The sequence below is a fragment of the Necator americanus genome, chromosome IV, assembly GCF_031761385.1.
Source record: "Necator americanus strain Aroian chromosome IV, whole genome shotgun sequence".
Lineage (NCBI taxonomy): Eukaryota > Metazoa > Nematoda > Chromadorea > Rhabditida > Ancylostomatidae > Necator > Necator americanus.
In genome coordinates this window covers 17,397,096-17,421,407 of record NC_087374.1, presented here as the reverse complement: position 1 = coordinate 17,421,407, position 24,312 = coordinate 17,397,096, and the positions used below count along the sequence as shown (strand labels likewise).

The 24,312-nt window shown below is 41.1% G+C and overlaps 2 protein-coding genes across 6 annotated transcripts; one reads left to right on the top strand and one right to left on the bottom strand.

Annotated features, from left to right (window-relative positions):
- Window positions 1-550: 550 nt before the first annotated feature.
- RB195_001653 (uncharacterized protein) lies at window positions 551-4,581 on the bottom strand (the record flags this gene model as incomplete). 2 transcript variants are annotated; one of them, XM_064198549.1, is made up of 9 exons in its annotated part: window positions 551-625; window positions 721-793; window positions 854-953; window positions 1,052-1,127; window positions 3,371-3,487; window positions 3,671-3,763; window positions 3,848-3,916; window positions 4,015-4,113; window positions 4,510-4,581. In XM_064198549.1, 9 exons carry the CDS (start codon window positions 4,579-4,581, stop codon window positions 551-553), a joined length of 774 nt encoding a protein of 257 aa, XP_064054430.1. The 2 variants fall into 2 exon arrangements, with proteins under 2 accessions (XP_064054430.1, XP_064054431.1); XM_064198550.1 differs by lacking the exon at window positions 3,671-3,763.
- Window positions 4,582-10,263: 5,682 nt separating this feature from the next.
- RB195_001652 (uncharacterized protein) lies at window positions 10,264-21,915 on the top strand (the record flags this gene model as incomplete). 4 transcript variants are annotated; one of them, XM_064198548.1, is made up of 15 exons in its annotated part: window positions 15,608-15,613; window positions 15,710-15,760; window positions 15,830-15,907; window positions 15,973-16,086; window positions 19,578-19,660; window positions 19,715-19,819; window positions 19,914-19,998; window positions 20,054-20,128; window positions 20,184-20,280; window positions 20,408-20,514; window positions 20,587-20,717; window positions 20,788-20,901; window positions 20,957-21,039; window positions 21,114-21,243; window positions 21,312-21,915. In XM_064198548.1, 15 exons carry the CDS (start codon window positions 15,608-15,610, stop codon window positions 21,913-21,915), a joined length of 1,863 nt encoding a protein of 620 aa, XP_064054427.1. The 4 variants fall into 4 exon arrangements, with proteins under 4 accessions (XP_064054426.1, XP_064054427.1, XP_064054428.1 ...); XM_064198545.1 differs by lacking the exons at window positions 15,608-15,613; window positions 20,184-20,280 and adding an exon at window positions 10,264-10,374 and having other exon boundaries at window positions 20,054-20,150; XM_064198546.1 differs by lacking the exon at window positions 20,184-20,280 and having other exon boundaries at window positions 20,054-20,150.
- Window positions 21,916-24,312: the final 2,397 nt, after the last annotated feature.

Sequence of the window (24,312 nt, the reverse complement as noted above, 5' to 3'; positions counted from 1 at the left end):
TTTCCTTCTCCGTTCGCCTCAAGTTTATAGCATGCCGTTCTCAGAAAATGGAAACACACACGCAAACGGCTGCTTAAATAGTAGCAAGATGTTTATGTGATCTGACGTAGAACGTTATCTTTATCAATAGGATGATGTTCAAGTTATTCTATGCAAAAACAGCATTATTTGATAACTGTTTATAGAAAACAGGAGGAAAACCCATATTTCGCGTTATACTTTTAAATTTTGTCTATAATATATTGATAAGGAGTGTTTGAAGCTGAAGTTCGAATGTTCTCCAGATGTAGAACTGACGCGTTTAGAAAGAAGACTATGAAATCTTCCGTTTTTAGTTGCTTTCGTTTCGATTGAATAATTACCAAACTTTGGTGCTCAAAAAAATCCTTCTACTCCAGCTCAAGCTGGATCAACTTCTTTAAACTAATTTGTTTTTTTTTATGTGAAAACATGAAACCGTAAATTTTAATCTTCTTTATTGGAACCAGATAAACTAGTATTATATCACGATCGGGTTAAGTACTAAGCAAACAATCTTATGAGAGAATTTTCACATTAATATGCAATTTTCAGGATGTGATCGTCGCTCCTTCAAGATATTTAACTCGCTTTCATCACGCATCACCTAGAACCATCTCTTTAATCTAGGATGTGCTTCTCATGGTCATAATTATCGAATAAAAATGCAATAATAGAAATTTGATTCGTATAGTGACCTACATCCGCATACAGACGATCCTCTTCGGCGGTCAGTTTTTCCTCTTTAGCATGAAATTCTTTAGCTTCTGCAGATCTGAAGTATTCCAATTCCACACTGTTTCACACAAAAGATTAAATCAATACTTGTCCGTACCTTTCTTTTAGCTGTTTTTCAATGACTGCCTTTAGATTTGTAGTTTGCTGAATATTTCTTTGTAAGGTCTCATTATCAGCGCGTAGCATAGCTTTCAAATCTGCAAATTCAACTTTAGTGATTTTAAAGGCTAACTCTAATGTTTCCTTCGTTCGCTCCAATCGTGTGTAGTTCTAGAAATAAGCTTAAATGAATCACCTTCTAATTCTTTCACTCTATCCGCTCCTCTAGAATTGCTGGCACTTAGCAATTGTGCCACCGACATAGTCACTTTCTGAAGAACATGTTTATTCTTTCTCGAAGCTTTTCTACGCCTAGGAGAGCAATAAAAGCTTATAAGATCTCATTTGCCCTACCTCAAAAATCCATAAATTCCTAAGCGTCTATCGATTGCAACTTAAAGTTGGCTGGGAGTTTGTTAAAGCAGGCCGGTGCGTATCGTTAGGTACCTACAGCTCCCACGACAACTTATATTTATTGAAACTGCAACGGCTACCGTTAATTGTGCTGCGCAGCAGTTAACAGCATCACCAAATCATTGCGCTGCGTTCAGCTTATGCCAAGCAAAGTATCTCAGCAGGAGTATCTTGGGGACACAATTCTGATGGATTGCCACAGCCACACCGACTGTATGACTGTTTTTGGGTGAATTGATTTGTTGAGTGTGGAGATGCATCAAGTTATTACTCGCTAAATGACAAATAGAGGGTAATGGAAAGTATAAGACTTTATCAAAATTGAACGTTAAACGTTTGCTACCCACTCCTGTATTTATACAGAACAAACTAAAAAATGTCTTGAATTGTTATGCCTAGAAATTTGTTCATGTCTCATATTCACTTTCACTGACATCATTTGGAATCTTTCAGTGGAATTTCCTCAAAATTCAAGAGCTATAGAGGAGACTCACACTTTAGATGGTAATAGCCACTTTATATGAGGACAGAGAATAGCATCGCACTCTCCGTTCTCTTGAGTGGAAGTCATTAATCAAATTTTTCTCTCGAACACTAATATTTCTAGAAATATAAATTCCCTCTTCCATTTTCCACGAATCCCACTTCCCAAAATTTACTACTTTGTCATCTTTATGTTTTGTTTATTTTCTTGGGAGGAAATTTTACCATGTCATTGCAACAAACACCAGAAGCGACTTCACGGTCGAAGCTTAATGATTACAGCGTACTATGATCATCATGCTAACGAGCTTAGTCTGTCACGTGTGTGTGTGTGTCACGAAATTCGAAAATGAGGGTGCTACGGGTCCATCGGCGTCGAGTTGGTGCGCCGACACCAGGTAGCTATAAAATGGGGGTACGACGGGCCCACCGGCGTCGGATTCGTGCGTCGACGCCAAATAGCTATGAAAGGGGTGCGACGGGTCCACCGGCGTCGGATTCGTGCGCCAGCGTCGTAGAACGATGAAAGGAGGTGCGTCTGTTTCCTTGCATGATTGCCTCGGGTTGGTAGCATGCCTTCCTAAGAAAGTGTGAACAGGTCCAACGGCGTAGAATTGTTGTGCCATAATGCAGTATTACGGCGCAGTAACTTTGTGTGTATGTCGCAGAAGGTAAAAGGGGCGTTGCAACCGTTTCATACTCGCGGCCGCTACGCGCGTTGCTTTTCATCTCTACTACTCCTCTGTGCGTCTGTTTCCTTGCATGATTGCCTCGGGTTGATAGCTTACCTTCCTAAGAAAGTGTAAACACGAATGAGACCGGCTGCTTAAATAGTAGCCACCAGTTTACATGAGCTGACGAGGAACGTTATCTTTATCAGTACGATGGTGTCGTTCACGCCATTTTATGTTAAACATAATTCATTCATAGCTGTTAGGGAAAACAGGAAGAAAGCCCGTACTTCAAGTAACGCTTTAAAATTGTTTCTATACCATAATGGAATCAAAGGAGTGTTTGAAGCTCAAGTTTGAATATTCTCAAAATGTAGAACTGACGCGTTTAGAAAGAAAATTATGAAATCTTTCGCCTGTATTCGTAGTAAAAAAGAAAGAAGAAAATGCTGTTACAAAAAACAGAATGCTGATCTCATAGAAAATGTCACTACCATTAATTTTTGACTAATTTTTATTTATTGATCAGTGAACGCGAGCGAAGGGAACGCCTCAAAAAAAGTCTGAAGTCGGGCTTTAGCCCGAGATTCAGACTGGTATATAATATGCCTACTCCTTCTTACCGTCGGCCTCTTCTGCGAGCTCTTATTCTACTGCACATAATCGGCTGCGGTATCTAATGACCTTCCCCAAACAAGGCTACCGAAGCGCATCATCAATAAGTACGCCACTGGTGCTTTCTCTATCCGAGATTCGATTATGAGCCGATCGATGGCACGGTTTTTCACAGAGTACCAGTACTCGATTTCAAAGCGGACGCGGTGCGCCGATACGGTTGAACGCATCCGACGATAATTGTTATAGCTATGCCTCAGAAAATTTTATAATTACGCTTCAGCAAGATAGGTGTTGAAACGGATGAATGGACCACAAAAATCAATACTTACAGCATTTTGTGGATCAGTGAGGTTGAAAGCATGTTCGAGGCTCATAATTGTTGTGCCTAGCTCAATCCATATTGTTTGAAATCTCCCAGGTTCATCGATTCTCGGATCATCCCATATCTAGAAACGTATTCTTCCACGGGAAATATGATGAGTTTCATGGATCTCATCTTCGGCTCGCTACGAGTAGGACCATGCGAAGACCGTGCATTGTTCACTGAGCAATATTTTGAACCTCCTCAGGAAATAAAAAAAAGTCTGTGCATTTTGATTTAAGGATATTAAATAAACAAAGTAAAGCACCGATTTCCATTCACTTTTGTTTTGTATTGCGATCGCATGCACTACAAGCTTATGTTGAGGATTGTATCGGTTTCCAACGAGTTCAATTCTAATCTGAACAAATTAGAGGAAGGATTTCCATATTGTTCAGTAAGAGTCAAAGAAATTAAGAAAATCTTGCTCTGGATGATTTCTTACCGGTACTGGTTTATCATTTTCTATAATTCCACAATTTGGGCTAACGATATACCTGGTCGGAGCATTTGTCTGCAACGTGATCTTGAACTCTCGTTAATTGTTTACGATAGAGGATTTAAAACTTTAGTAGAATGATATTCAGGTCATAAACACTGATGAGAACATACCTGAAATCGAAAAGAAACAAGTCCAGTTTTTGGAACGCGACTAATATGAATCACCTGGGTTGCGTTCTTCGCCTGTTCGATGTCAAACACAACAAGAGTCTAAAGCAAGTGTTTATTTCAAATAAGAAATGGAAAATGCGGATGAAAAATGTCAACGCAGATTACTGATAATCGCTGCAGTTGTTTCGTTAAAAAGCAAATTAAAGAAGTCTTACTTAGCGCAAAATAACACCATGATGACAGAATATAAAGTGCTAAGGCGAGTGTTTGATTCTATCAGGGAAAGAGAGTACGTTGCCACAGATGCATCAGAATTCAGATGCGTCAACGAAAGCATTCCCAACAGACTGTATGAATTATAGAAAGATCATACAGGCGGCTGAAGACGTTAGCAGTCTACTGTATGTTAACTTTCTCGCAGCAGTGTTTCATTTCCCTTATTGCACTTTGTCAACAATTCCATATACACATACTTAACACCTTTCTGAAACGTACCTGATCCAGGAACACAACAGAGGCTGATTGTGGTTCATCCGACCCCGCCGCATTCAAGCGAACTGCAGTCATCAGTGAAAGATACTGGCTTGAAAAAGTTTGTTGTTAGAAAAGGGCACATTTGTTTACGGCAAAATCCATCTCTAAGCATCTATCTCTAATTCGAGATCAGAGCATGAAATATTTATGAGAATGTACAGGACAAACTAAACTGTAAAGCACTTGCATTGGGAAGTGTGATATCACGCAAATGCATATTGATTTACGTGCAATTCCGCTGCATTCCTACACGAAGACGACTGTTTTCACTCGGAAGTAACGCTTCGTTTGCGAAAAATGGCCGCTGTCCGGAGTTACATTCCATGGGGCATGTGGTACCTCAAACCCAATGCTAATTACTAACACTATGCACGATGACTTTATAGTCGACGTGTTGCGTAGGCGTGATCGGTGGGGCTCTGTTTTGCTCCTAGCGTCCCGCTACGATTTCAGTTTGTAAGGACGAGATGAGATGTTCTTCGTTCACTTTGTGTAGAAGGTGGTTCAGTGGAATACTTTATCAGTGGTAGGACCTTTGATCAGAATAACAATGGAATAGTGGCAGGCACTAGCACGAATATGCACACTACTCCCCGTCACTTGGCATGCTGCCTCTTATATAGTGCGCCAACAAGAATACACTGAGGACAATTGATGCGCTGCTAATTACAGAGTCGTACAACAGCTTTCTGTGACTGCAATATATGTATAACAATGCATTACGAGGATAACGGATAATGGAAGTGCGGTAGAGGTTCGGCGTCTATTGCCGAATACTTCCACCCAGCCACTTAAAGTAGGCAGTCAGTAATAATAGAAGAAACAACAACAATAACAAATGAAATAACAATAAGGAGACAACGATATAAAGCAAGAGTATATGTTGCGTATATCTCACGGCAATTATGTTGCATATATTCGTAGATGATTGATCCTTGCGTTCGCCGTACTGATTGAGAAGTTGTTGCATGTCGCACGTTGTGGCGGCGGGAAGGCATAATGAGGAAACAGTAGTGGAAGAATTGTTGAATAGCAGTTGAAGAATAAATTGAATGACAGAGGACGACTAGTTGAAAAGAAGAATTTTTCAGAATTTTCTTCTTTTGAAGGGGAGTATCATAACGGGCTCTTCCACTGCAGAGCAACATGACCCCAGAGACTTCTCCTGCATGTTGTGGTTTTAAGCAGCGTTCGCAGAATAGCAAGCAAGCAGTCTGCAAGGCTTTCGACAAAAGGTCAAAAAAACGATTACAGCGGTAAGTCATGTTGTTATCGAGATTTTCTGCGGTTGAGCAGAGAGTACAAGGGGATTTAGGCTTGGAGCGTTCTAGTAGCTCGACGCATGCATTCTAAATAAAATGTAAATGGCCTGCTAGCTCCACTAGGGCTCCCATTGCTGTGGCAATAGGAGCGAATGTGTCAGAGATCTCTGCTAGGATGCTGTCGAAGCCGTTCATCGAAATAGAAGTGAAGGGTCTAGTGCGGTCACCGTCAGCTTTTATGTGTGGAGGATTAGCTCACTCCACCCCGCCGCAACTGTTCGGTGTGTGTTTGGAGGCCGCCACTAGTGCTGTGTCCCAGTGCTTTTTTATTACCTCCAACATTGGTGAGGGGTCTGGAATGTTGATGTCATTCACCCAGCTTTTCTTGAATGGTTTCAAGTCAGGGTTTTCAAACACCGATCTTGGTGATATTTCAGGGTGATAATTGAGTGTTCCCTGTAGATTGAATGTAGTTTCTGTGCCTCCGCACGTAACGTGACATTTTTCTTTCACATCGGGAAGGTCGAATTCTAACGTTATTCGGAGTGCAATGTGCACTAAATATTTGAATTTCGCATCTTACGGTGATCCACGTTTCGAGTTCAGTGAAACATGACAATTCAATGTAGCTCCTTCAACGCATTTATAACAGCCTAATACTTTTTCAGGCTTTATTTTGCATTGTTCAGTCACAACATAACTTGCACTATCCAACATCAGAGTTGAACTTATTGCTAAAATGACTTCTCTTTATTGAGAGTGCATTTGTATTTCCACGTCTTCACGAGTTATCTTCATATAAGAGGTTTCTATTGGAAGTTGATTTGAGACGTCTGATTTGAGACTTTTTGTTGACATGTCTGGACAATGACATGTATTGGGCGTCTCTAGACTTTCGCAAACGCAAATCATTTGATTTCTGCATTGCGAGAAATTCTCCAATGCGATGCTTTCGTTAAGACATACCACGAGAGGTTGATGGGGCATCGTAAGAGCGTCATCTTTTGCTATGGTAAAGCTTCTATCCATTAAAGGAGAATATGGCTTTTGCAAAGATGTTACGTAATGTAATGTTCATCTATAGTTTGGGATAAATATGTTATAAGAGAAATCTCTTTGGTTTTCCTAATGTCGTGAATCTCAATTTCTACATGGATTTCTACGAAATCTTCCCAATCAACATAGTTTATCTTCCCAATTAACATACTTGAGAATTTCATAAACTTTTTCGTTTAGAGGAATATGCGCTAAGCACATGAACGAACAGGCTGGTAACGGGAGTAGGCAGCCGCATGGCAATCCGCCACATGTATGAACGTAGGCCGAATACTCATGGTAAGGCTTTGCCTCACTTAATTGATCGATGACGTTTGTCAATGTTAAGGTTGTGCATCTATCATGAGTACAAGATCCCATTTGTGGACATCTCGCACTGTGAAGGATTTTGTGCGAAGTGTCTCTGGAGAAAAATTGCGGTATTTTCACACACTTCATTTTTATTGGGTTTTTTTTCGTGATTTTGATCAAACCAGTTGTTTTATTCCCATGAGTAATGTCTATGCAGAGTTCGGAATCAACATTATTGAAAAGTACTTCCCGATTGTATTCATACTTACAATCATTTTCATTACCGCATATGAGCTCAGTCGTGTGTGGCATGAAACCGTGCTGACGCCCACTTATTCCACTTATGAATAGGGTGATACTAATCCGATAATGTAGCACCCGTTGGCGAACACTGGGGATTTCCAATCAGATGCTTGCTAAACAATGTTTTTGATGAACCACAGAAGCTTGGTGGGCTACACTTTTCTGATCTCTGACATTATGGCTCCATTTATTATCACTCTTAGCTGAACAAGAGTGCTTTTGTCAGTGAGAGTTTCAGGTAATCTGAAAACCATGTCTTCTGCGTTTTCGAAAGCTTTGCGTTCGTTATCAAAGCAGAGTTCGTAGTGCTCATTGACAGGATGAATTTTCACACATCCTTTCTCGCATATAAGGGAGAAATTAATAGAAGAGGACCTGACAAGGCTTGTCAAACTCAGTAGTATTGATAACATTAAGAAAGTATACGAAGTGAGCAATGAGCTTGTCTTCTCCTGACTTTGTCCGAACCGTTGAATAACTTCATATGCACGCTTCTTTGATACTCGGTTTGGCGTCTCGTTTTTGCATGTGAGTACGGTAGATTTCGCGCCTCGTTAAGAGATGCTGGTGCATCTCACTCCTCTATTCGAGGCAATAGTGAATTGTTCAGTTCTTTGAGAGAGGTCTGCGAATCAATTTCGCACCTCGTTAAAAATGTAGTGGAATTCTCGTGTCGCTAGGAGAATATTCTTCGTGCACTGGAGAGTTATTTACAGAAAAATCAGATGAAATTTTCAGCGAGTAAAGTTTGTTCAGCGGCCTTTGTGATACTCTTCCACTTGGTAAGAGTACTTTTATCTTCCGAATTTGTCCATCATTTGCTTTGAATAATCTCGACAACGGGTGTGGCGCAGTCGGTTAGAGGTCCGTTGTAGCCACACGGTCGAGGGTTCGAATCCGCCCTAGTGCTCACCAAGCCTTTCATCCCTGCGGGGTCGATAAATTGGTATCAGACTTGTCTGGGAGGATAAAAACACTGACTTGATCATCGGCTGGCCCCCGCAAGTCATTGTATAGGCTAACACGCGTTCCAAAACCTCAATGATTACGAATTCCAGTAAAACGCGTTGGCGCATCCCAAGTGGATTGATACGCCAGTGGCTTTATCTTTTTAATCTCGACAACTTTGCCTTATATCCAGCTACCGCGGGGAATCAATTCCTGTTCAATAAGGAGAATTTCTCCCATTGTTGGGGTCATATTCTTTCTATGTCTTGGTTTTCTGAAATGTCTTTTTTGGTTATACCTCAACATTGTTAGGTATTGCGTGTTTCAAGCATCCCAGAACCTGTTGGATATCCTTTCCGAGAATTCGAGTGCTTCTTTTGCTTGTGACATGCTTTGGACTAGGTTAGAATCATAGTCCTTCATCATGACCTCTGTCTGCAGCAACAATTGGAATTGAGAATTTTAAATTTCCCTGGAGGAAATCGACAGATCGTAGGGGGAATCTCATTAATGACAGTCCCACTGAATTTTGCAATTGGTCTCGTGTTTATAATGGCCTCAAATTGGGCGATGATTGTCATCATCTCTTCAAATGAGAGCTTTCTTCTTCCTACGGCTTTCTGAAAGCTCCTTTTTACGGAACTTACTAGCCTTTCCCAGACTCCGCCCATCCATGTCGAAGCAGGATGGTTAAAGATCCATTTAATACCTTCAGAAAGAGAGTAGGTCATAACTAAACTTCCGCTGAGATCATTTTTCTTGAAAATATTGTCCATAACCTGATGACCTAGTTTGAAATTGCTTCCACAGTCCATCCTAATAAGTTGCGAAACTCCTCCACGCGATATGAAGCGGAGGAAACTGTTTAAGAACGCTCCAGTTGACAGATTTTCAGTCACTTCTAAGTGGATTGCTTCAGTTGTTAAGCAAGTGTACAGACATATGTACATTCCTTCATTCATTTTTGATTCTTGAATTTTTGATTTGAAATGCTTTCGTAATTACCACCCGGCCTGGTGGAAGTGATGGCATTTCAGGCGCTGCAAATGGTACACCCTGAAACTTTTTGCAAGTAACTCATTTTCCAATTATTTTCTTCATTGTACTTGATAGTTGTGGAATCCAATATTTTTGTCTTACTAAGGACAGCGTATGTTCTGTGCCAGCATGAGCATTTTTTATGTGAAAGGCTTATATGATTAATCTGGCCAAATCCGAATCGTTTGCGATATAGATAGGATTCTTCGTATCATATGATAAGATGGTGTTTTGAATTCGAGATTCAAATCGGATTATTCCGAAGCTCCCATGAATCTCTGATTTTGAAATCTTGTCGACAGCCCTGTAATTGAGGTGTTCTTGTGTATCTCTGCTATGATAAATTTTTCACTCAATCTCAGGTTTACAGCAGAAATTTCTTTTGCAAATTCAAATTCTGCTATGCTTCGTAGCATTATATGAGTTTCGTTTCACATTTCATCTTTCCATTCATCTGACTAGAAGTTTAGAAACTGCTGCCAATGTTTGCAAGGCTTTCGTCAGGCTGGAGAATCTTGATAAATCGATTGTTGTGGATGTCGAAGAGGTCATCACCTCAATGCTGTAGTGTACAACTTTGCATGCATTTTCTGTGTAGTCTGTGTCTATGTCGGCCAACGTTAGTGGCCTACCGTTTCTGTCGTCAGGAAGCCCACGAATCCAGTCGCGATCGTAAATAAAGGTTGCAGTTACGCCGCGTGTTCCCTCATCAGCAGGGTTTTTATGTGTTGGTACATGACAAAAATGGACTGTCAGAGCATTAAGGGTTAGAGACTCCTGAATTTTTGCAATCCTGTCCGTCTGATTGGTAAGAAAAATGGGAGGCTTGCGTGAAGACTTTGTCCATGCAAGTGCGATCTCACTGTCACTGATTATGTTCACCTCTGTGAACATATTTTCTGGAGCCTCTGTTATTGTGGTTGCCAAGGTTGGTTTATTGGTTATTGTGGTTAAAGCTAATAAAATACCTAATAGTTCCAGTCTCGGTATTGTTTGAAAGGTCTTTTTGAGCGCAAGTCTAGTCTTGCCGCTAATCAATTGCGTGACCTGATTGTTCTGTTCGCACCTTAGATAGGCGCATACTGCTATGGCGACCTTACTTGCATCAGCAAAGACCCAAAGTGAAGATTTATTAGGAACAATGTGTTCACTCAATGGGCGGCAAGGTACGATACATCGTTAACCTCTTGTAAGGCAGCGTACCATTTGTTGCGTAAAACTTTTGGTACGGTATCTTTCCACTTTATGCCAGTCACATAGATCCCTCGCATAAGATATTTAAGCTTAATCAATAATGGTGCCATTATCCCCAAAGGATCATACACTGAATTGAGTTGACTTACAATATCTCGTTTCGTAAATTTCTATTTAAAAGAGAATTTTGTCTTTACTGAGAACTCATCTTTTTCTTTGTCGTAATTAACGCCCAGGAGTTTTATTCTGTTTCCTGGTAGTCTATCTTCTTTAAAGAGAGATCATTTACTTCTGTATTATTCGATATGAATTCTCTCAAAGCCAATCTCCGCAAATATATTTTTTGCTTCCTTGCAGTTCGAAATGGCTTCGTCTACGAAATTTGCTTGAAATATGATATTATCCACGTACAGACTCCTCGCTATTTCTTTTAATAGCGGAGTATCTTTCATATCGAGAAAGGTTAATATTACCACGTTTAAAATGCTCGGAGATGCGGTTATCTTTTGAGTCTATAATGCGTAATGTTTTCCTTCGTAGATGGTTGTGTTACATCTTCCACCCATGGGAATCTGCGCAAATCCTTATGCGGATTTTGAAGTCATATTTGGGTGAATGTCACAGAGGTTTATTATTTTTGAAAGTCGACTTGAAATGAGAATGTGGCAAATTTTGTTTACAAACGATCCACCAGTTTCCATAACGTCATTGAGGAAAACGTTCCCTTTCTGTTTGGTTAACGCGTCGAAAACTATTCGGAGTAGTCTTGGTTTATTTGGTTTCCATACTCCAGAATGTGGCATATAATAAACACCACAGTTGTCATCGGTCACTATTCCAACTTTTTCAATAATCTTTTTCAAGATATTCATCAAAGAATCTGCAATATCATTCTTTCAAAACTGGATTCTTGGCCGGCTGGTGGTGCAAAGATACTAGTCTGCGATGCGCAGTTGCATAATTGTCGGAAAAGTCAACAATGTTGTCTCGCAACGGGAATGGAGCGGTTACGTAGCCATTTTCAAACGAAATTGTTTTTGAATACTCCTTGAAATAGTCATACGCAATGTCGGTGCTTTTTGCAGTGTCCGTAGTGATGCGTAATCCGTCAAGCTCGAACACTTTGTGTAGAATTTCTGCATCTGATCTTTTGTTTACTAACGTTAGAGCGCATGTTATAGTTTTTTGATCATCCGCAAATTGTGGACCACGCCAGCGCCCATGTATTGCGGGTCCGAAAATGGTTTTTGAAATGTGTAATCCCGACAGTAATTGTACAGCGTGCAGGTGTTTAGTATAAAATTGTAGTAGCGATCTAGTCCTACTAAAATATGCGGATTTTGAATTTCTCCGCGAACTCTTGGGTTGCAAATGTACAAATCTTTATTCTATAAGAACTCTTTATCTTCCTTTGTCAGTTTAACCGATGGAAAGCCAATAATGTTTGAATCTGAAGGCTAACTTCATCACCGAATGCCATCAGGATTTTGAGCTGCACATTTTTTTTGTTGAATTTCTCAATGTGTCCTCCAGTGCTGGACATAGTGCACAATTCAGTGCCCATGCCAGGGAGAGGAAGTTTTGTTGCCAATTCTTCTGTTATGAGCAGTTTTTGCACTCCAGTATCAAAGAAGGATAATACTTTTTCGAATTGTTATGTTTTGTGACTCCAAACGTTTCCTTCTGCTGTCATTAGCACGATTTGTTCTTTGCAGCGGTGATTTTGCTCACTTTCTTCCGCTTGATTTGCTGTTTGTCGAATACCGTTTCCTCTATTGCGCCACGCCCGTGTTAGGTCGGTTATCCGCCTCAGCTTGTCCCGTATTGTATTGAATAGTGTTGCTAGGATCGATTGTAGTGTCCAGAACACTTGTCTGTTATATTTAGACCGCCTGATAGACACAAACTTTTGTTGTGAGCCTTTCCAGCAGAGTTTCTTTTCTCTGACAACATTTCGTTTAATTTGTACTTCTGTAACTTTTCTACAATAAGTAGAGACGTGATTCTGATTTCCGCAAAACACGCACGCTTTGAGTTTCTTCTTATACTCATTGTTGGTGTGTTGCTCAGTTCTTTTCTGTGCTTTGCCTCTGAATCTATTTTTCAATCGCGATTCTACGAATTTTTTTTGCAATAATCACTTTTTCCATTTCCTTCATGACATCATTTATTTTCAACTCTCCTTCTTTTGTAGAGTTGTCAACACGTATTTGACAATTTTGTAGGGGAATTTCTCTAGAATTTTTTCAGTTCACATAGCGTCTTGCATGTAGCGTATGCCTTGACCTGCTGATACCACTCGATTAATAAACATTCGAATTTTGTCATATGCTGCGATACAGCTTTCTGCGGTACTGTTTGTTAGGTGCATGTCGACTAGTTTTTGAACAATTTTAGCTCGATTCATTGGCTTATTGCCAAATTTTTTCTCAAGTTCCTCGATCATCCACTTGTTGTTTTGTGAAACGAGTTGCATACCTTTAATAGCCATCTCGGCTCTTCCTCTGAAGCTGTCCTATAATAAGAGCATCTTTTCAACTGTGTTTAATGCTTTGCTCTCATGTACGAGAGTTTCAAAAACTGCCCAGAACTCTGGGAATTCTCCCTCTTCTCCGTAAAAACGAGGTAATTCGAGTTGTTTTGGTTTCAATGTGCGACAAATAGACTTTTCTTTATCGTCAGAATTTTCTGATACGTCTTCTGATAGCCATTGTGCATCTTCTGTTTTAATTTCATCGTTATCCATAAATTTTAATTGTTTGAGTTCATTTTTGAGTGGATCAACTTTGGAGCTCTGCAGCGATTTTCTGCTTTCTATCTCGGTATTCGTTAGTATGTACTTCCAAAACGTGAAGCATGTCGTTTGCTTGTGCAATTTTTTTTTTCACTGAATTGACTTTCCTTGTCAATTTCTTCAAGCTTCTTCTCGAGTTCTTTTTTGTTAGCCTTAATTTTGGCTTCTTCGCACCTTTTTTGAGTCTTTCAATTAAGTTCTGCAGGTGGTCCCGGCTTGAACCAATTATTTTTATTCTTCCTATCATGAGGTTTACTGCAGTTGTAATATCTTCGCCTTGTTTATTGTCGTCCCCGGTCAGCTTTAATTCCTCCGAGTAAGATTTGTATTTTGTCAGGAGTGTTTGCAGCGATTGAGCGCTGAACTTGATTGGTTTCCTAGAAGCTAAGAGACATTTTTCTCTCAGTAAAATAGATTTTTGTGCGAGCTTATTGAGCAGTGATTTATTTTTCCTTTTGTTCTCACCGCTAGTGAGAAATAACTTTAACTGAGCGGTTTTCGCAGTTATTTGAGCTCTTTTTTTGGCTCTTGATTTGTCCCGGTCTCTATGGATGATAGAGACTTGATCTACCCTGACCTCTCTGATTGAGACGGGGTCTCTGGAATATCCCACTTCTTCGAGCTTTTTTTAGCTTTTGAATTGTCCCTCTTGAATTGCTTCTATGGAGACGGGACGCCAATTAGTTTGGCCGATGCACCAAAAGGATGTTTAGTGCCTTTTGTAGAAGGTGGTTCAGTGGAATACTTTATCAATAATAGGACCTTTAATCCGAACAACAAAGGAATAGTGGCAGACACTAGCACGAATACGCACACTACTTCCGGTCAGCTGGCATGCTGCTACTTATATAGCGCGCCAATAAGAATACACTGAGGACAATTGATGCTCTGCTTCTTACACAATCGTTAAACGACTTTGTGCCACGACAATATATTTGTAACAATGTATTACGAGGATAACGGATAATGAAGTACGGTAGAGGTTCGGCGGCTGTTGCGGAACACACCTCTGCACGATTAGGACTAAAACAAAGTTGCAGTCATAGCAGAATCCGTACCTATTTACTAGAAATCCAAAAAAACAATTGTTGAAAATAATTATAAGGTTACAGAGGAGCGTAACAAAACTAAAGAGATGAGGCTAACAAGAATGGATGTCCCCGATACTTCCTAACACTAATTTTGCAAAAGTACAGAAGAATAAAAAGCGAAAAGATAAGATGTCCAGGGTAAATCAATCCGCTTAGGATGCGTCAGCGCGCTCTCTTCAATTTAGAACCGTTGATTGGCAATGGGAAGATTTCGAACCATCGATCGATCATGACAATGACACCTGCAATCTCATATGAACTCTTCTCTTTGTCTTTCTTTCAATTTCTTTTGTTTTCTTCTTCCTTCGACTACTCCCATTCTGCTCCAGCACACATAAACAGCAGAACCTTTTCCCTAACTGCGCTCCACCCGCTCCCAGTTTCGTGTCTGCCAAGATAGGGAGAAAATAAACAAGAATTGTGGCATGATATTGCGGTACATGAATTGAAGGAGTTGCTCATGGAGACAAAGCCTATCACATACAGGAGTAAACGTATGATGGAGGACAATGGACAGTATTTAAGGAACAGATAAAAGAAAGGAAATTGAAAGAAAATAAGGAAAAGAGTTCAGATGAGATTAAAGATACCACTGCCACGTCGTCCGAACTGTGCAGTTAGGCCAAAACCTGAAGCACAACGCAACTGCATAGGCAGCTGCCCTCAAAGTGTCACCTTGTAGCTAGCGGTTTCTTCTGTGCTTTAACTACTGCCCATTCTTGCAAGCGAGGCGACACCCTCGCCTGCTGGAATCAGGCTGCAGAGATCAGTAGGGTCCCAACTAGAACGCTCTACCGCACTATATCGAGAGCAGCCGCGTAACGTAACTACATGAGGTTTCAAGTCGTTTTGACTCGAAGACGTGCATCACGCCTACACAATACAATACATTCGACATCTGAGCTACTAGTGATGCTCTCAGAGGAGCACCACAACGTGTGTTGACTTGCAGCAAGCCAGAGAGCGGAGATAACTGCAAATAACTTACAATATTGCACTATCAAAAATCATCAACAACTATTTAGGACATTCCAGTGAGGTGAGTTCCATTCCGGTACTCGCTTAGATAGAGAAAGACAATCATGGGGGTAAGTCATGTCTTTGCCGTAATTGATTACATAGGCTTCTCTCTTCTATCGTCTCTATTACCTGAAATACCGTAACTAAACACTGTGGCACTTTAGAAGAAGAAAAAAAAGAACAAGGGAACGTCGGATTCGGCAGGATCAAAAGAGGCGGGTGTAAGAACTGAGTCGATGTCATTCATGATTTTTCGACATCTACCAAAATTGAGTACGTTCTAGTCCTCCGAAAGCGATTCTGGAGAAGACGTATCCGAGAAAACTAGAAATGAGGTGCTGCCAATTGCAGCGAAAAAACCAGTACGTCAACTTGCATGTACCTCATAAAGAGTAGCAGAACCTCAGAACGAACTATTCATCCGCAGGTTATGCCTGGGGCAATAGCAAAAGCTAAGCGACAACCTCCGTGGTACAATGTGCGCATTTTAGAAGAAGAACGGCCCGATTTATTAGGGCCAGATGGGAAATTGAATCTTGAGGTGGGTTTGGTGGAAGGAAAATAGACCAGTTAACTACGCAGAAAGCATGTTGACAGAAACAGACTGCGGATAGAACTCATTCAGCAATGGGTACTTCACAAATCTCTTTTATACTTTGCCGTTAATGGCGGCGACAATGAAGACCAGCGATTTCATTCTTCAACACAGTTGAGAAGCGTAGCGCGGTCGTGTAGACGGGTCGGGAAGGCATGAAGTCTGCAGTATGCAGTTACGCAAGTGATTGCTCTAGTCTCGGTCCGGTGTTACCAGCGGTTGCACTCGATGTGGGATCATCGCTAACACTCTCTTCAAATTCGAGTGGAGTTGGCACTGGTTGTACCTCGATCGCAATCACTACCTCCAACGCGCCGCTTCTACAGCAGTCGCCTGCACATCTATAGCAGGCTTCGGGTCGTTTTGACCAGACTATACTAATTTTATATATCGGCTGGCCCACTTTAATTTCGAAGAGCGAAGAATGCAGGTAGAGCCAAAAAAAAAATGAATGAATAACAAGGAAACGAAACAGACAATCCCGAAGAATATCACTGTTCAGGTATAACTATCTTCTTTGTAGTTATTCTATTCTTTTCAAGTCTTTACTAATATCTTTTTTATTAATCAAAGCGGTTACACAGCCGTAACTACAATAACCTTCCATGGAGGTTAAAGCGGTTTGTGATGAAAATTTGAATGATAAAGAAATATTTGGGATCAACACTATTCAATAGATCTCTTTCTGCTGAAAAAATATAGTCTTACATTTGAAGAAATTCCCGATAAATCGCAGAAAAAAGAGCTTTTTTGTAAAATCACATAAAATGCTTTCATTTTTAGAGGTTCAAAACTGAGAAAAATTGCACCTGAGGCATATAGAAGACATTGGAACAATTCATAGGGCAAAGACTGGAGTAAAATGTAATTGGGGGATGTAATTGGGGGGGAGGGAATTAGCGTCATTGGCGCCCTTATTTTTCAAAGTAAATAATCAAATCAGTTGGGGACTTAAGTTTCCGCATTAGTCTTAGAGGATCTGTGATATGTAAACTAAATTTATTAAGAGAAAAAGTAAGTTGGAGTGTTGGGAAATAAGGGCGGCGCTGAGTGCTACTCATCCTCCCTACCTAATTTTTTAAAGACTGTTCTCCATTGTGGTGTGCCGGCAGAAGGCAAACCTAATTGCTAGCGTTTAACGCAAAAAAAACCCAGAAAATCCTGTTGAGCTAGAAAGTCGAGGAACAAGACTCCTTGTAAATTACGAAAGAAAACAACTTTTAAGCTATTAATGTTTCTGGAATTCCTGGAGTTAAAACATGTTACTTTAGTGAATTCTTCAACACCAAAGTCATGATATTACAGATCAAATTCGATTGACAATGCCAAGCAGTAGCCGAGATTGTTAACAGTCTTTAGTACGGTTAGCGTTTCGGCGTTGTCGCCTTCGCCAGAGCCTCAAAAGTCAGGACATTTACAAAATATCCTCTCAAATGCCTCATCCAGAACAAGTCATCATGCTCCAAAATGTTACACCCGGAAACAAAAACCAACAGAACCGAAAGAGCCCAAGCCCAGCCCAACTTACGCTTCTAGAAGATATTAAATTGTTCGCAATAGTACGTAGATTACGAATATGTAACTATCATTTCACTCTTCGAAAAATATATTTACATCAATAGCCATTTATCCTTTGTGCGCAATTTTCTCCGACTCAGCTCAGCTAATGTAAATCCGCAGCTAATTTTTTCAGAAAGTATTTAGTGGTCAGTCTTAAGAGTTCTAATTGTATCAAATCGAAAGAGCCTGCACACACGTTTCTATTGATGTATAGATCTTATAATAGAGGTCAAATTGAGGTGTGTTATGAAAAAAAAGACGCGAATCGTGTTTTCTTCAAGGAATTAGCGACTCTACTGTATTTTACCGTGGTCCAAGTCTTAGCTTGTTTGTTACCATGCTGCCATAATCCCAGTAAAACAACCTCCAAGCAGTAACAAAAAAATTGAAGCTTTATTATAGACTTGTATGAGTCTCAGAAGCTGGGCATAAAGAAGTCCATCACATTCTAATAAACTTATTTTTGGTTGCTTCAATGTGAACACCACCTATGGAAAACTACAATTCAAAAATCTACTCGTTATGATCATCCAGAATCCAGGAAAAGAGTAACCTGGCGTAGAATGTCAGAATAAACTCTGATAAATCGTCTTTGGGCAGGTTGGGCTAAATGTTCTGAATGTTCTGAATTCCTACACAGAGGTAAACCGTCGTCTATTTGTGGCGGATTTTTCCATACTTCCGAAAAGAAAAGAATCAATTTGAAAAAATAACTGCTATAAAGAGATATTTTTCGCTTCATTAGTCATTAGTTTGATAACACAGTAAAGAACATAGGCGGAGAAAATGACCGACTCATTAAGGACAGTGTACCACGATTTTGACGTGGTGCAGAAACCATCGCGAAAGCGCAGAGCTCGAGTAGGAGATTGCAGAACGTACGAGCGTTCGAAAATCAGTGATGTCTTCTCAGGAGCTCATTCAAGTGAAAACAATGAAGAGGCTGCTGAGGGGACGGGACCGAAACGGACGCGAATATAGGGAAGCCTTCTAATGTACCTTCTAGGAACAGATGCGGCTCCGACGCCACTTTTGTTTTACGACGATTAGGGAAAGATGAGCGGAATCACACGGCCTTCTCGAGTCCACTACTAGAACTAACTCTTTCGCTGTGGCTTCCGCCCAAGTCAAAGTTGTGATACGCTGTCTTTGAACAATACTTCGGTTGACAACAAGCTGTAAGAAGCTTGGTGCGGACAAGATTTTATACAAACGTCTGAAGGAAATGAATTTACGTCAACTCATCAACGTCGTTGCAAGATTCTTCAATATTACAGTGTATTTTATTTGACCGGATAAGGGATTTCTAACCAGTGACAAATAAGAAACATAGCAATGGCGCACAACAAAAAATAGTTCCAGACAGGAGAGAAGAGTTGTTATAGTCAGGTTAAAACAACATGAAACTCGACGCAGTTGCGCAAGCGGCTGTCCTCAGAAACTGGGGTCGAGGTGGGACCACCCCGAATTGCAGCGGTGAGTGGTGCTAGCAAGGGTCCTCTTCCAAGCCTTACCACTACGCCCGTGCTTTCCAGCGCACCTCTTCGCGCGTGGCCGTTTACGCAACTGCAACAAGCTTCAAATAATTTTGAACCTACGAGTGCAAAGACAGGGTTGGAGCGTAGTATTCTTAGATTAGTACTGTGGCCTTCATTTCGAGATCACGACCGGATCATTCCTCTTCACCAGCAATTCCCTCCAAATTCTATTATCGCTGCTTTAACAGTGCAGTTTTCGATATTTTTATCTCTTCAGATTATTGTTGTCAGAGTTATCTGCAAATCCACTTCCTAGCAATTGCCGAAAAAATGGGGAAATGAATCGAAATTCTTTTCCAAATCCCTTCATTGAAAGCAAACATGTCAAAATCTGTTCAGAAAGAGGACGCAGTACTTATGGATATGTTCATAAGAGACAAGAGCGATCTACAGACTGGTGATCTCATCATCACTGATGACAAGTGATTGTCAGAAAATGTGTGTTCCATTTTCTATGTCTCTATTAAATATTTTAGTCTCGACGAAGAAGACCGTCGTTTCAATCGATACGAGGTGCAATTAAAGTACAATGAAGGGCGGTATACTGCTTTGTACTTGATTTCCAGACAAATCTGTGCAAAGTAGGTTGTAAAGTCGAACGGAAGTTTCGGAAGCGTAGTTAATCGTAGTTTGCTATTAGGCAATCATTAAAATTATAAAACGAATCAATTTCAGCAACGAAGTGGAAGAGAGAAATGTGTTATACGCAATGAAAACAAGTATCCGGCCAAATAGTGCCAATATTGTTTTAAGAATGAAGGTACATCAGCTAAAAAATTGGAAACTAATCTAAATGTTGAATACATTTTCCGCAGCGTGAATTACGAATCTTGAATGAACTGAAGAAGGCTAGATGCCCATACTCTCCTACACCACTGGATAGTGGCCGAGTTGCCGACTTACCTTTTATAGGTGCTTTTCGAAAGAAATTTCATTCCTTTCCAGACTTTCCGGATCTCAATGGTGGGAAATGGCCTCCAGTGGGCTTATTCACAATATGCCACATGTTTTGAAGAAAGCTTTTGGGATGATCAAACGCCTAGTGTAGGAATAAAACGCTGGCACTGAATTATTGGACTGCTTCGGTGGCGGTTGCGGGGACCAGTTCTCAGCCGCACTTTCAATGCATGACAAAAGAAAAAGAGCGCGATTAACCATAGCAATTGCAGTAATGGGTCTACTCGATCGGAATTTGGAAAAATTAAGGGAGCAAACGACGGTTTTCAAACCGAGTACAGCGTTTTACATTGCTATGGAAGCTATGTCTGCGTTGGCGGTGGGGCTTCATGCATTGCTGATCGTGTGTATGATCCATAGGAAACACAGTCAATTTATAACAAATCTTCAGTTTCTCCATTCACTCAAATACATTCACCGTGATGTGAAGCTGACCAATATATGCATCGGTTCTGGACCAGCTCTCACCAGAATTTTCTTAATTGACTACGGTGATACTGTAAAAATCAGCAAAAAGATCAGGTGGGAAATGTGGTGGAGTTGGATTCGAAAGACTAATCATGTGAGATCATGCTTCAACCAAAGTGTTAAGGTATGGTACTCCAGATATTTACACTCTACCATTCTGGAGCTTAGATGCACATAAGAGAGCAGCAGCAAGGCAACGTGGTGATGCTGAATCGTGGTTTTACGTGCTAGCTGAGCTGTAAGAAGTTTCCATTTCATAGCCAAAATCACCACGCTCATATACCTCCTCTAAGGTTCAAGCCAGGATGCTTACCATGGATCAGAATGAACAACGAAGCCGACGTGCAGAACGCTAAGCAACTGTTGTGGGCAGAAGGCATGTTCGGCAGCTTCCAAAAAATTCTTATTTTATTTTATTTCAATCTGTAATCTACGTGGTTTACCTTGAAGGTGGCCAGAACCTCACCGATAATCCTCATTTGAATAGTATCCAGCAGCTGATCAGAACATCCGGGAACAATTTCGACCACGAAATGGCAAAGTTGATTCTACGAGACGGCATCGACAGTGTCCATACCGGGTACGTGAACTCGATCGAAAAAATCCAGATTTTGCACAGCGGAAAACTCTAAGAAACGAGCTTTCCAGACCACTCACGCTCGAATGGGTTCCAAATGCACGCGTAAATCTACCACCAATTCCACAAGCTTCTATTCGAAAGCTTAAGGCAAGAGGAGGAGCGCTTGGACTTATGAAAGGAAACGAGTATGATACAAAACCACAAGACTCCGACAAAGTAAAGAAATCAGTTGAAATGTCATCGAAAATGATACAACCGAAAATAGAAGACACAGAAAACGTCACGCAATACTCGGTGCGTCGACGCAGAAAACCAACTGAAAAGAGTCAGGAACAAACGACAGGCATTCGCTTGGCGTCTCAGGAAACCGACTACGAGGGGAAAAGTAGCGATGAAATGAAGACAGCACGACGGGTTAGGAGGAAAGATGATGCATCATTGCGACGTGGGTCCGCAAGAAAAACGAAGAAACCGTCAGCACTTAAGTCGTTGATTCCTGTTGTTCGGAAACTGCCATCGAGGGAAAGAACCCAAAGTAAAATGTTGCCTCCAACTGCTCGAAAATCGTCATCAAAAAAGAATAAAATTTTACCGCCAATTAGGAAGATTTCCAGTGCTCGTCGAGGAGGCAGTGTTACTGAGACACGAAAATCAAAAAACAAAAGAAAGTAGATTTACAATGCACAGATATACATAATAGAATTGGAACATTCCTATGATAATGACTCATTAACTGCGTATTTCTGGTCATATATGTGAAAATATAGTGAAGTGCTATAGAATAGGCGACCAGTAAATTGTTCCGCTAATGTGTTTGCTAATTAATAAACGTGTTTCAAGTTTGAAGAACAGACGCAGAATTTTTACTCAAAATTGAGTAGGAAACACATACATTCTACTTTTCATCACTGTCTCAATGTGGTAGAATGAAAAAAGGACAAAAATAAAAGAAAAGAAAAATCAACGACAAAATAGAACCCACCACACTATATGCAGTGTCTTATTTTTGCCACAATGCTACACATCTAAAGTAGCCCGTACTTTTTCTCTGTTCAACCGTGCTTTTCGCTGCCACCTTTGTTCGCGCACAGCGCCCATCAAAGCAAACACGTAATTATGAGTACCTATACGAATGGGAGGCGGTTATTCAAGTTGCTAACCAGCTCTAGCTAGTTTTTGGGTATTTTGCTGGAACAGAGATGTAACTCATTTCTCAAAGTGAGATTCTGAACCTCGACGAAGAAACTCAAATTATATCAAGCGCTTGGAAAAAAAAACAAGCAGATTGTACTCAGGTCAAAACGACACGGACAGTTGCGCAAGCCGCTGCGCTCGAAGCTGTGCGGTGAAGACAGCGGTTGAAATCGAGGTGGGACCATGGTGAAATACAGAGATGGTTGGTGGTAGCGAGGATCCTTACACGATTCCAACCGCTACGCTCCACTGGGCCGCTACGAGCGTACCCGCCTGCGCAATTGTTCGTGGTTCATGTCGTTTTGACTCAAGTCTATGTTTCATGTACGCTTCCAGGTAAAAGTTTCTGTGGCCCTACATTAGGTAGTAAGTTCTCGAAAAGTTCTCCACGTTTGTTCCGACCCCTACAAAGGGTACAGTGAGATCAATACAGTTGTGTAGACCTCTGCGTTCGAGGCGGCGCAGTGGAGGAAGCTATTGGGGTCGAGGTGGGACCATCGCGAACTGCACCTAGGGACGGTGCTAGCAAGGGTCCCCTGCATCTTAACCGCTGCGCTCCTTCGCACCGCTTCGAGTTGTGCATCGAGCTTCATATCGTTTTGACCGGACTATAAACTTGCTTTAAAGGCAGCATGCCACGAAATTAACGATTTTTTAAATCTCTTCAGGACAAAATGATGTTCGAATTGTAGAGCGTGACATCACTCAATTCTCCTTGATCGCGCTGAAAAGGGCGTGGGAAAGAGCGCTATTGCACAAATTTTCCTACAAAGAACTTCAAGACGCGGCCTTCGTGTACACGCCTATTCCCTCAGCAGCCCATCCAAGGGTCTTACATGAATAGGTTGCAAAACAAAATATCGTCCATTGAATATTCCTCGCTCGCTCCCAGACGCTGCACCTGTACAGAGATGGTTGTAAGATACGTAAGAGGAAAAATCCTACAAGAAGGCCTCTTTCCAAGTCGTTTTTAAGGATTGACTTGAATTAATCGGCGGGCTGATGTCGTTGCCTGATGCGATTATCCGCATCTTCGCCAAAGTGTGCCGTTCTTGAACACAGCTCTGCCCAACCTTCTCGATCTTCTGCGAGAGCTTGCGCAGAATCAATCCATTCGTCGCTATTCTACATTCTGCGAAACCTTACGTCTCGCCTGAACTGCCTATCCACGCCGAGTGTCCTCAGGTCCTCTTTTACCACCTCAGTCCAGAACTTCCGTTTTCGGCCAGGTTCTTCCAGCTCGAACCCAGCAAACTTCTCAAAACTCGTTGAACAAGGCCCTTTTAAGGAATAAATTGGGGACTTTGGGCGTTGTCACGCCCCTATCCGTAGTCCGATCTTTTCCTAGAGAGATCCCAACATAATCGATTAAGCAGTGCCCTACTCTCAAAACCGGAATCCAGACCACTCGAACAAATCTTAAAAAAGTACATATACACGTGGAACAGCGACATCACTCATTTCCTGAAGAGAAAAAGGAAGGTGGACTTTAAACATTTGCAATAGACCGGTTTTCGGTTTGTGTTATTGATGTTCGAGGTCATATAGAGCATTTCGCAGAAGCCGGACTATGTTAGCAAGATTACGCTGGCCAAGTTGACAGCAATTTCTGCAGGATGTTTGATGGCGCCTACTTCTCTACTTTTCATTCCAGTCGCTATTAGGCACACGTATGAAATCTAATACAATACATAATTACTGATGCAGACACTATCGAATATACCTCCAACTACTATTCAAACAATGACCAGGCTCTGGAGTTCAAGATGCGTGCGCTTGACGCGCCCCAATGAAACTTCACGATATTTTGCCGCGAAAAAAACCATTTCGAACCTTGTTCTTTCTGAATCGTAGTTCTTCTTACGTCGCTGATTT